Source organism: Cladophialophora yegresii (genome assembly GCF_000585515.1).
Source record: "Cladophialophora yegresii CBS 114405 chromosome Unknown aczIN-supercont1.1, whole genome shotgun sequence".
In the NCBI taxonomy this organism is placed as follows: Eukaryota; Fungi; Ascomycota; class Eurotiomycetes; order Chaetothyriales; family Herpotrichiellaceae; genus Cladophialophora; species Cladophialophora yegresii.
Window position 1 is genome coordinate 2,159,412 of NW_006913045.1, and position 12,241 is coordinate 2,171,652.

Here is a 12,241-nt window from a genome sequence, read left to right on the forward strand (position 1 = left end):
AACAATTTCTCTCTCGCGTGGTCTGGATCCAGTAGGACCGGCGGGAACATCTGGCTCTCTTGAGCAAGTTGCGTTAGCAGCGATGTACTTTGCATGTGAAGAAGATGAGCTCTGGAGGACAGATAATCAGGACGGTCGTGGCTAGGTGAGGTGTGGTGGATTTCCTGAAGTCGTTACCGGTGCCGGACCCACGAACAAGTTCATGTGGCTCCTACAATTGCTGAGCCCATGGAGCTCTTTCCATTTTCCGTCGTTATATCCGGAAAAGGTCTGTCTATGGGTTGTTGCTGACGTCGATCCGGTTGGGCGATGCGCGAAGATGCGAGATGCCTACTATGTATGTGTGGGATGGCTCGGAGGAGGTTTCCTGCTCAGCCTTGTCTCGGTCATGAAGCTGCTAACATCATAGATTCTGTACTTGGCCTCGACACAGTTGTCCGAGATGGCTGATACCTTGGTCTGATGCTTGATCAGCCCGTACGCAGTAGGAGATGATTGAACGGCGAGGGCTGACGTTTGGTTGATCCTCAAGTTCGATGCACGTGGTTGCGCGTCCCACGCGTCACGGTCCTCCTTCCGCACACTCTTATTGGGCGAGGGGTTTGCAGCGGAACAAGAGGCTATGTATTTGTACAATTTTACGGTGCACGCAGGACACGTACTGCGTCGTTGGTCTCAGCGAACGCTTTGACGCATTTAACCGGTTCCTGCGGCCGGAAATTCATCCAGAAGCCTTCCTTCGGGCAGGAAACCGCGGGGCAAGACAGCCCTTACCGTCTGCTTGTTCCTCCGAATCCAGTGCTTTCGTGTCTCGTGCTGGAATAGCTTGAGCTCGAAGAGCTCGCTGTCCTTGACGACGGCGGTGACGGCCTCGTGGGCGCAGCATAGCCACCATTGCCTCCTCCGAACCAACCGCCTCCGAATGCTGGTCTGGCTGGCGGTGGAGCGGGCTGTGTGCGGGCACCCCTGCCTGCAAAATACCCTGCAGCGGCTCCAGCAGCTGTGCCAGTCCAGAATCCCGGCCGCCACCCCTGATCCTGTTGCCCTCCGCTCGCTGTCCCGGTTCTTGAGCTTGAAGCTGACGACCCCGTCGGCTTCTTAGGCCGTGGAGGCGGTCGTGGATCATATGGAGGAGGAGGGTCGTTATCATCATCCCCACCACCAAACCCTCCGAAGCCACCACCTCCCCGAGGTCTCCTCCGAGGTGCGTCGTTGCGCCAGGCGTTGTAGATACCGCGGACAATGATAAACAACACGAGCAAGAATAGTGCCATGAACAAATAGCCCGCAATCTTCTCGCCATTGTTTTTGCCGCCCTTAGATCCACCGTGATCAAACCAGCTTCCAGATCCATACTTTTGCTCTCCCTTCTCTGTCAACAACAGCCTGTACTCGACACCGCAGCTTCCCTTGAGGACGTACGGGTCTTCGCTGCTCTCGTAGCCCTCGCAGGTTACGTCCGTGCTCCCGAGCTTGAACTCTTCTGGCAGGGAAGCCTTGCAGCTCCACTGGACGTTGCCATCTTCGTAGTCGGTCCCTTCATTTGTACATCGCATGACGTCTACCGCGTAGAGACTGCATATCCTTGACGGGCCAACGCATTGTAATTGAGGGACAGGAGAGACTCGTCGCGAGGTGGTCTGTTTGCCTGCGCGCGCCGTAAGCGCAGACACCTTGGAGAGAAGAACTGCATTCTTCGGAACTTTCTTGGGGTTTGTTACTCGAGCGCAGAGAGAATTGCCTGTGAAGAGAAGTGTCAAAAGCATGAGCAGCTTGATCTGTGCCAAATTTAATGTCGCCATGCTAGGATGCTGCTTTGCGTCTGATCATTCCCTCAAACAAACCTGAAGAGATGCGACGATCAAAGAGCTGAATCCCATGCCGCACACTTAGGAGAATACTTCAAGGGAGTACTCGATACTATGCCTCCAATCAGGTGAGTGAGTCGCCAAGTGACAGAGTGGCCATATCAAGCGATCGATGAGGCGACTTGTGGTTGCCTGTTATCCAGAGGCTCGAGTGCAGATGCTTTTGCCCCGCATTTTGGAAACAATCTCCAATCGCTCGCGGACTGGGGGATGAGTGGCCGGGTCGTATCTACACAGACTGCAGGTCAAAGTTGAATGGCGAAATGTCCTTGATGGTTTGTACTCGACAGGGGCTGCATAACATTCCCGTTGCGTGGCTGGCGATCTACTCGGGCAGCACCGACATGAGCGAACGCTCTGGATCCGGTAATGTCATGAAATCGGTGCTTTCTGTAGGCAGCAAAAGCTCAAAAAACACCATCATCCTGTCTGAGACGCCGAGTGAACAAGTACATGGTGAGTCCCCAAAGTTTGCCAAAGTCCGCGAGCCTCTACGTGTTTGAGTAAGTCAGACCACCGTGTAATGCAACAACCGCGTACTGCAACAGCCCCGCATTTACGCGTCAAATCGCGTTCTTAACAACCCTCTCTCTTTCATATCACACCAGCACACCACAAACCTCTCTTATCTTGTTCATACTTAGTCAGCATGCCCTCCTATACCGAAGAAACCCTCCAGGAGGCAATCCGGGCCTTCCAGCGCGGCGATTACCCCTCGATTCGATCTGCAGCGACAGCATACCGCGTTGACTTCAGTACCATGAGTCGTCGACTGAAAGGAGGCCAAACTCGACAATCAGTAAGAGAAGACCAACAGCTGCTGTCCTCTACACAAGAGGATCTTCTTGTTCGATGGATTATCGATCTTAACCACGCTGGCGCCCCCCCAACCTTCTCTCAAGTACGCGAGTTTACTGGCCTCATCTCAAAGACCTCGGATGGCCCAACTTCAGTCGGCATAAACTGGGCAACACGCTTTCTCAATCGTCATCCAGAGATAAAATCAAAGGTAGGAAGGAAGATCGAGTACCTGCGCGTTGAAAATACTAGTCCAGATACCCTTCAGACCTTCTTTACCCTCTTCCGCGCTATTGTTACCCGTCATCAGATCAAACCAGCCAATATGTGGAACTTCGATGAATCCGGACTGGCTATGGGGGTCTATACCAACCAAAGAGTTATTGGTGCAACCAATAAGAGACGTTCATATCGCAAGACGCCTGAAAATCGTGACTGGGTCACTATAATCGAGGCCTGCTCGGCGGAGGGTCGTTTTATCGATCCGCTGGTGCTTTTCAAAGGCAAAGACCTCCAGTCAACATGGTTCCCGCATAACTCACCCTCGAATTGGCACTACAAGTGTACTGAGAACGCCTTTACAACAAATACAGTCGGGTTAAGCTGGTTACAAGAGATCTTCCTCCCTCAAACCGCAAATGGCACAGCACCCCGATTACTCCTCTGCGACAACCACAACTCTCACGTTACTATTGCGTTTATGTTCGAGTGCTTTACCCATAATATTCAGCTGCTTTATATGCCTTCACACTCATCGCACGTCCTTCAACCTCTTGATGTTGGTGTTTTTTCAGTCCTCAAAAGCAACTATCGCAAAAGCATTACTAATATCTCAAGATTCGTCGAAACCACGCCCGTACAACGCCTCGAGTTCATCGAATTTTACAAGATAGCTAGAGCGATGACTCTAACGCCTCAATATATAAAAGGTGGATGGAAAGGCACTGGTCTATACCCATACAACCCCCGCAAAGTCCTTCGATCATCGCAGCTAGTGCAAACCCCTAAAACCCTTACCACAGCACCACAAACACCACGATCTCACAAGCGCAAACCATCTGGAGAGGTTTATACAGCAACGCCGCGTAACGGGCGTCATTTACAGGCACAGGCGATCGGCCTTATCCCGGATATTGCAGCTCAAAAAGGCACTCGGTTGTTTATGCGTAAGGCTGCCAACAAGATCGACCAGCTTTTGTTGCAATCAGCGCAACAGACCCTCCAAATTCAGCAGTTATCGGTTCAAGTTGCTCAAAAGACCACCACCAAGCGTGCACGAGTTAACATCGACTCGAACAAGTCCTTTGCTTCAATCGTTGAGATGAAAGAGGCGCAAGACCGTGCCATCGCGCGCCAAGAGGAGTGGGAGAGGATCGATAGAGATAAAGAGGCCCGTTTGACCTCTGAGAGGTGCCAACAGACCGAGTTCACAAGCCTCTGCAACGTCTTTCATATTTACAACGTCGCTGGCGCCGATCTTTAAATAGTTACGACGGCGATCATATATGACGTGTAAATGCGGGGCTGTTGCAGTACGCGGTTGTTGCATTACACGGTGGTCTGACTTACATCCGATATGATGCGAACCACCATGGGAACTTCTCTTCGTCCTCCTAGACCACAGCAGTGCAGTTTCGTACTGTGCTTCACGTATTCACTGAGTATATTGATGCAAGAAGTATGAAAAGCTGCGGGTCTCCGTGCGGGTCTCTTCCGTTCGTTCGTTTGTTCGTTGACCTGTTGTTTGGCTCCCTGCTTGAGGAAAGAGGGGGAGAAAAGCAACGAAGAAAGCGAGCGAACAAACAAACGCTCAGGGTGCGCTTAGTGATATACTAGCCGCGATCCACGACAGCATTGCATGCAAATTGAGCTACCAGTACTTCTACAGGGAAGGGATGGCAGCTTTCATCTACTTGACGTGTACTCCTAACTCCGAACTGCGTCCATTTACTAATTATCGTTCTGGCAACTACACTTGTAGCTACTGTGCCATGGTTACGGTGTCTAATTTTGCACCCTCACGCTCGATGACTCGCTCGAACTACGGGCGTAGGAGGAACAATGCCTCCCCTCAATATGGCGTGGTATCTCTGCGGCAATGGTCTTTAGCCGTGACAGCTTGGGAAGATTGAGAGACCTGCAAACCATCATTTCCTGCTTTGGTTCACCATGAGTGATTGTTGGTCAACAGGTTCACTGCCTGTGATGGGTAAACTGCCTGGAGTCTCCGTCAATGGTTTCCGTGGAATATATATATAGTACCATAGCATACCGTCTGGAACCTTGGACTTTGTCCAGCACCGTTCCAACCTACCCACACACTCGCTTGAGACGGCAAGGCTAGGAATCGGTTCAATATCCGGAATACTTCCCAGCACTCTCCGTCCCGTGGTGGCAGATAGCTTGGAATGTACAAGATGGCGCACTTTTCCAATGATACCACAGCGGACAGCATCAAGCCTGCGGGTCCCATGATCAAGCAACATGTAAGTGGTTGATCGCCCCACTGCCTGTTCTTGTTACGAAGCTGCAAGAGGGTCGAAGACGAGGGCAGCGATGTGTTATATGGCGACAACACGTTCGAGTGTTACCATGTCCGCGTTTTCCAGAACCGCTTCATCCACGGCAGATGTTGCGTGCCCGGCAACGGATTCCGGGGGATTGGTAGCAAGAACGCGGCCAAAATCAAGAAGGCTTGTTTTGGACTGCCCCTGATCATCATCCGAAATCCGCAGGATTCAGTTGATGGAAATGCATTCCTCGACTTGATGTGCGCCGACTTGATCGGCCTTCAGAGACTCACTGTGAAGACCGACAATTTCGGTTTTACATGTGCGCAAGCTCAGCGTTTCAAATGGTCCGCATTCGTGCACTCCTCACCACCGTGGCAAGAATTGCAAAATACCACCCCACACTACGGAAAGCGATCTGGCGCCGCTGGAGTGGAAGCCGATCTCAGGGCCTCGTTATTGCTGCTGACTTCTATGTCGACCTCGTGGCTCGTGGGTTTGAAGCCAGATTTGAAGGGAGTGTCACCAGGAATAATGCTTGGGGTGATGACTTTGAGTCGTTTGACATACTGCTGAAGACGTCAATGATCCGTTCAACCTCTTGGCTCGACAACTCTGTCTGGAACAATGTGCATAACTTCGAGATGGACAAAAGCCTCATCACCACGGAAGTAAATGAGTCAGAAGTTGGTTCTTGGCCTAATCCGGTCAAATACGAGCCGCTTCTCGAACCGAGTCCTTCAGAACAAGCCGCCACGATGGACATCAGTCATGGCAGGACCATCCATGGCCGGTTCGTCGGCGGACCATTCATTGACGGGAAATTCGTCAAAGGATATTGGTTCGGCCAATCTCGAGCTTTGTCGAGGTTCTTGCAAGGGAAATTCATCCCTGCACGTATGGTTGATGGCACTTTGTTTGAGTCTCAATTCGTGGAAGGCGAATGGATAACTGACGAGGAGTTCGTTGAAGGCAAGTGGCTGGACGGCAGGCTCATCAAGGGTGTCTGGGTCACATGGAAGGCTGGGGGAGGGGGAAAGTTCTTCGAAGGTCACTGGCGAGACGGCCTCTTCACGAAAGGAAGGTGGGTTGGAGAGAGGGTCATAGAGGGCAAATGGGCAGGCTCGGTCTTCTATGAAGGAAGGTGGACGTCCCAAGGGGCGTTTCTGCGTGGCAGCTGGGCCAAAAAGCCAAACATCCCTGGTTTGGTTGGAGGCGGACGGTAGGGACTGTAGGGTGGGTATATTGTGTATCACACCCAGAAAAACCAGTCGGTGATTGGTTTCCGGAGCAGTGCCAAACATATCTGTCGTTGGCGTCGATAGTTGGGAAAGACGAGCTGTTCTGTGACAATATGGACAGGGACATACTAGGGGCAACATGTCAAAACCTTCACTTGCAAGTCAAAGGCCCGTGCTAAGAAGACGCGGACTTCGAAGGTTGAGCTGACCATGTTCACCGCCGTGTCAATGAGGTGTAAGATCCTGGCTTAGTGGATTCGGGGCACAGATGAAGGTTGCGGTAGCTGGACGAGGAGTAGAGACGAAGTGGTGAAGGGGCTCTCAGGTGCAGAGTACTGTCTACTGACACTGCTGATAGAGAATTCATGACTCAGAGTGCAATACTCGAAGCCATCTAGGCCAAGGTGCTCCTGTCGTCCTTGGCTTGTATGTGCTTGATGAGAACAAGTTGTTGTTCAGTCAGGCTCTCAGCAAATTGTCACCGATTCATTCTTCGCTTCCAAGGTTCCGAGGGTTCTTGAGTCGACGCTCACCGAAGTTTAACCGTACGGCAAATGCGAAATCTTGTCGCTCTTCCGTCTACACGCATTGCACTGCATCGCGAGTCTGTCTTCAAGTCGCCATGAAGCTGGTTCTCCGGCCGTCTGGCCCTCTAACGTGGGGCCATACTCCGCAAACAAGGTCACACATCTTGCGGCAGCGTCGTTCCTTCGCATCTGTGGCGGGCGACATCAGGTGTGTGCGAGCACTTTCGGACTCTGCATCCCGAATACTGACCTCTCGGCAGACCGTACGATGTCATTGTCATCGGCGGCGGACATGCAGGCACTGAAGCCAGTGCTGCCGCAGCGCGCTCTGGGGCTCGTACCGCCCTTGTCACTCCCTCGCTCTCCAATCTAGGCGTCTGTTCCTGCAACCCCTCTTTTGGCGGCATTGGCAAAGGCACCATGGTCCGTGAGATCGACGCGCTGGACGGAGTCGCAGGCCGCATTATCGACAAAGCCGGTATCCAGTTTCGCATGTTGAACGTCAAGAAAGGACCCGCAGTATGGGGACCTCGCGCGCAGATTGACCGAGACCTGTACAAGAAATACATGCGCGAAGAGATGCTATCAACACCAAATTTGAGCGTGGTGGAAGGCAAAGTCGCTGATATTATTGTATCACGGGATCTGATCGACTCAAATGATACGCTCACACAGGGGCGAATTACTGGTATTCGCCTGGAGGATGGCCAAGTCATTCCTGCATCGCGTGTGGTTATCACAACAGGAACATTCCTTGGTGGCGAAATACATATTGGACTCGAGGCATATCCCTCTGGAAGGATGGGCGAAGCCGCTACTTTTGGGTTGAGCAAGTCCTTACGGAGTGCAGGCTTCACCTTGGGCCGGCTAAAGACTGGAACCCCGCCGCGGCTGGATCGAGACAGCATTGATTTCCGTGCTCTGCAAGTCCAGCCAGGTGACTCGCCACCCACGCCATTCTCCTACCTCAATGATACCGTCGACATCGGAGACGAAGGGCAACTGAACTGCTGGACTACCTACACGAACGAAGCCTCACACCAAATTATCCGGGACAACCTTGATAAGTCAATACACATCCGAGAGACTGTCCGAGGACCACGCTATTGTCCCTCGCTCGAGTCCAAAATCATCAAGTTTCAGCACAAGGAGAGACACATGATATGGCTGGAGCCCGAAGGTCTGGAGCCCAATAAAATCATCTATCCCAATGGTATCAGCATGACTGTGCCAGCAGATGCTCAATACGCGATGCTCAAGACCGTCAAAGGTCTGGAGAATGTCAACATGCTCCAGCCAGGGTATGGTGTGGAATACGACTACATCGACCCTCGCAACCTGTTTCCGACCCTCGAAACCAAGCTCATCAAAGGGCTATTCATGGCGGGCCAGATCAACGGCACCACCGGCTACGAAGAAGCCGCAGCACAAGGGATCATTGCTGGGATTAACGCAGGTCTATCCGCACAGGGCAAAGAACCGTTCACTCTTTCTCGTGCAGAAGCATTCATCGGCATTCTCATTGACGACCTCATCACAAAGGGCGTAAGTGAGCCCTACAGGATGTTCACGGCTCGGAGCGAATACCGCATGAGCTGTCGCGCCGATAACGCAGACCTACGTTTGACCGAGAAAGGGCGCGAGGCAGGCGTGGTGAGCGATAAGCGGTGGGCTCACTTCTCCAACACACGAGGCCAGATGGCCGGACTCCAGCGCAGGCTCGAAGAAGTGCGATATCCGAGCACGGAATGGGTCAAAATGGGATTCCCGTCACGTATTGACTCAAACCGGCGGAGTGCATTTGACATGCTCAGGGTAACCGGTGTCAATTTAAACAACCTTGCTGAAAAGGTTCAGACATTGTGGGGTATTGGCGACTACGAGCCCAAGATCAAGGACAGAGTATCGATCGAGAGTATTTACGCACCTTACATCTCCTTGCAACAGAAGGCGGCAGAGGCATTCGCGAGGGACGAATCACTGGCTCTGCCTGCAGACCTGGATTACGACTCGGTGTTCGGGCTGAGCATTGGCGAAAGGGAAGTGTTGAAGCTAGTCAGGCCTGCGAGCGTAGGCATGGCTAGGCGCGTGGAAGGCGTGACGCCGCATGGAGCCTTGAGGCTGTTGAGATACGCAAAGAAGAATAGTCGCAACTTGCCAGTGGAGGGTATTGCGCTCGAAGACAACGCCGTCCTGGGCCAAGTCGATCTTTCGGCATGACATACATGTGGCACTGTACAACAGAATTAAGGTGATTGGCGGATTTACAACGTTGGCATGGCGGCGACAGTCTGGCTATGTGCAGTGACTATATCGCTCTGTACATTATGTATCTGTAACGCAACCACTTCGGCTTCATAACAGTCGCGACACGCCGAGTACGCCTCTCGGCTGTCATGTTAGTCGTGCTACAATTTGCGGCTGTCTGCTCATGCTGCTCTCCATGTCGTGGACCCTATGGTGTGAGGGTGCCTAGGGTGACCGCAGCTTAGTCATCCAGTGGTTGCGAGAACTTCAGACTCCGACCGTACGCGTCGAGGTCTGATGTCAGTACCTGTGCCTGTCAATGCCATTCCTTCGGTGATAATCTATCCAGCCTTGAACAAGCCGCCGAGTTGCAAGTGTTGGAGGTTGATCACAATAAAAAATAGCTGAGAACGCCTAAATTCGTTCCACGGAGACTTCTCGTCGCGTCACACGGAAGCGGCTTTTCTTTCAACTGCATGACTTTGTTGGCTAGGCACAATGTCAGTATTGACACCGGCATCATGACATTTTTAGCCCGGCCAGCAGGGCTGGGGACAAAGGCGCGGCTAAGGTCCGGCTTCGCAATACTCGCTCGGCGGAGCTACAGTCAGGGTATTGGGTGTATATCGAAGCCTCACGGATCTGGTCGGCCGCTGTCAACTCGCCTTCCACACAAGAAGGAGCAAGCCTCTACCGGAACAAGGGTCTGGTCGCAAAGCACGCCATTGCGCAGTACGTTGGGCTCCAAAACACGATATACCTTGAACACCTTATTGTCACAGACACGGACATTTTCAAAGACAGTATCCTGGCTACAAGGAAAGGAAGAGGTTTCCAAGGATGAAAGTGGAAGGGAGACAAACAGGTATGAGCAATGTTCTTCAGCCCAGTCAGCCTGAGGATGATATTATCTCCGTTGGCTTCGCTTCCTAGCACCGACGGGTTCGTGTTTCTGGCTTACGGCACAATACATTGTCACTTAACCAAAGTGCTGGCCGAGGCCAAACCTGAGGATGAAGATGTCGAAGCAAAGACGGTGCTGGTCATTGTACCTTCTCGGCACCCAGTACCTGTCGTACGGTATACTTCAAAAATGGATTTGCACTGACGTTCTGACCAGCTCTTCGCTACCATCAGCCCCACGGACGCACATTCCGAAACGCCTGCTCCCACAAGTCCACGAAAACATCTATACCATTCCCAATGCTTTAACCTTCTCCCGCCTCCTCGCTGCCCCTATGGTCGGCTACTTCGTCCTCACTCACAATCCAGTCCCGGCCGTATGCCTTTTCGCTTACGCAGGAATTACGGACCTCATCGACGGCTATCTCGCACGACGCTTCCACCAACAGACCGTCGTAGGGACAGTCATTGACCCCATGGCCGATAAGATCCTGATGACCACGTGCGTCGTCACCCTCACGCTCAATGGGACACTTCCGATCTGGCTCGCGGTGGTAGTTTTGGGCAGGGACGTTGCACTGGCGATATCTGCGATTTACTTCCGCTGGATTAGCTTGCCGCCACCGAAGACGATGGCGAGATACTGGGACTTTAGTCTGCCAAGTGCGGAGGTTCATCCGACCGAGATCTCGAAAATCAACACGTTTCTACAGCTGTTGCTGGTCGGAAATGCGATGTTACTGCCCGTGTTGCCTGTGGGGTTGGTCGACGCGTGGAATCTGTGGGGCGTGATGGAGGGGTGGTACTATCTTGTGGGTGGGACGACTATCTGGAGCGGTCTTAGCTATATTGGGAACAAGGAGGCTGTGAAGATCTTGACACAAGAACAAGCGGAGGAGAAGAAGAAGAAGTAGCGGCAAGGGCAATAAACATGTGGAAGGAAACGGACAATCAGGATGAGCGTTCGAAGCGCGACACCCTGAGGCTTCCAAGGCTTCGAAAGCAGGCTGTACTACAAGGTTCGAGTTAGGTTGTGTTTTACCATGGCATGCTTTCAAACCCTCGAGTTCTCTTAGAATCCTGCCGAGGTAGCAGGGTGGCTGCGTTCGTCTCAGATACGGTCATGGACTCATCCGCTTTCACAATTTCGTCTTCCGGCTGGGCTGCCCGGGCGTCTGCGCCGCGAGCTTTTGGAATTTTCCTGTGAGGCTGTTTTGCTTATATCGCGGCTTCATCTTGATCTGACGCTAGTGAGCAGCACATGGCAGCCGTTGCGGTCGCCCGAGTGCAGGTCCGCTTCGAAGAGTCGCATTTGCTCAGTCGCTGGTGAATTTCCACTGTCCGACAAGTACCTTTCGCCTATGCTTCAGAAGGGTGTGTGGTGCTTGCAGCCCTGAGACTTTCGACTTTCACCGGAGACGCGTGACGCGGGCATTGCTGGTTATCCCACGGTACTTAATGTGGAGACAGCCATCTTTCCCGGCTGCGGCAAGACCTGCCAGAAGCTGAAAGGGCCGAAGCGTAGCTTCCGCAAGTGTCTCGATAGCGGTGGATTCGGCTAACGTGGACTTTGACTTTTGCATGAGGCGGATGGGCGCCTTATGGACACAAGCAGCCCTATTCAGAGGCACGTCGCATGGTGATAGGCGTCGGGATCGCCTAGGTTCTGGACCAATTATGGCTCCAAGGTAAGCACAAGCCCTAGCCAGTTGAGATGTTTCAAATCAGCCTCAGCTAGCCTGCAACAAGCCCCGTCGGCGCCACTTACTCTGGGATTTGGGCAAGCGTAAAGGCAGGACTGTGGGGTGTCTTGAAGTCAGTCTGTTTGCAAAACTGCTGTTGTACTTACCACAGTACTGACGCTGCGGTAATTCAGCGTAGCAGTAATCGGAAGCCTGCTTGCTACGCACTACTGTATCTAGGATAACTTCGACCTGTTCATGCTATAGCAACCCCAATTTTCCCGTCCAAACGTTCGTGCCAATCGACTACGAGCACGACCTCGTGCAGACCTCTCTGATGTCGCTGTCCCCGCCCCACCCTATGAGGAATGCAGCTTCACCTGCAAGCCAGAGACACCGGGGACCATCGCTGTCCCTCGCGATCTCCCCATCTCCGTCACCTTCACTATCCCCGCTAGAACCACA

The 12,241-nt window shown here is 52.7% G+C and overlaps 4 protein-coding genes across 4 annotated transcripts; 3 read left to right on the forward strand and 1 right to left on the reverse strand.

Moving 5' to 3' along the window:
- Positions 1 to 770: 770 nt before the first annotated feature.
- Positions 771 to 1,802, reverse strand: A1O7_00763 (uncharacterized protein; the record flags this gene model as incomplete). The annotated part of the gene is made up of 1 exon (XM_007754804.1): positions 771 to 1,802. One exon carries the CDS (start codon positions 1,800 to 1,802, stop codon positions 771 to 773), a length of 1,032 nt encoding a protein of 343 aa, XP_007752994.1.
- A 3,281-nt stretch (positions 1,803 to 5,083) lies between these two features.
- Positions 5,084 to 6,402, forward strand: A1O7_00764 (uncharacterized protein; the record flags this gene model as incomplete). Its single annotated transcript, XM_007754805.1, has 3 exons — positions 5,084 to 5,152; positions 5,201 to 5,436; positions 5,508 to 6,402. The coding sequence occupies 3 exons, from the start codon at positions 5,084 to 5,086 to the stop codon at positions 6,400 to 6,402; spliced, it is 1,200 nt and encodes a 399-aa protein (XP_007752995.1).
- Positions 6,403 to 7,039: 637 nt separating this feature from the next.
- On the forward strand, positions 7,040 to 9,164 carry A1O7_00765 (tRNA uridine 5-carboxymethylaminomethyl modification enzyme GidA; the record flags this gene model as incomplete). The annotated part of the gene is made up of 2 exons (XM_007754806.1): positions 7,040 to 7,152; positions 7,205 to 9,164. 2 exons carry the CDS (start codon positions 7,040 to 7,042, stop codon positions 9,162 to 9,164), a joined length of 2,073 nt encoding a protein of 690 aa, XP_007752996.1.
- A 1,046-nt stretch (positions 9,165 to 10,210) lies between these two features.
- Positions 10,211 to 11,008, forward strand: A1O7_00766 (CDP-diacylglycerol-glycerol-3-phosphate 3-phosphatidyltransferase; the record flags this gene model as incomplete). The annotated part of the gene is made up of 1 exon (XM_007754807.1): positions 10,211 to 11,008. The coding sequence occupies one exon, from the start codon at positions 10,211 to 10,213 to the stop codon at positions 11,006 to 11,008; it is 798 nt and encodes a 265-aa protein (XP_007752997.1).
- Positions 11,009 to 12,241: the final 1,233 nt, after the last annotated feature.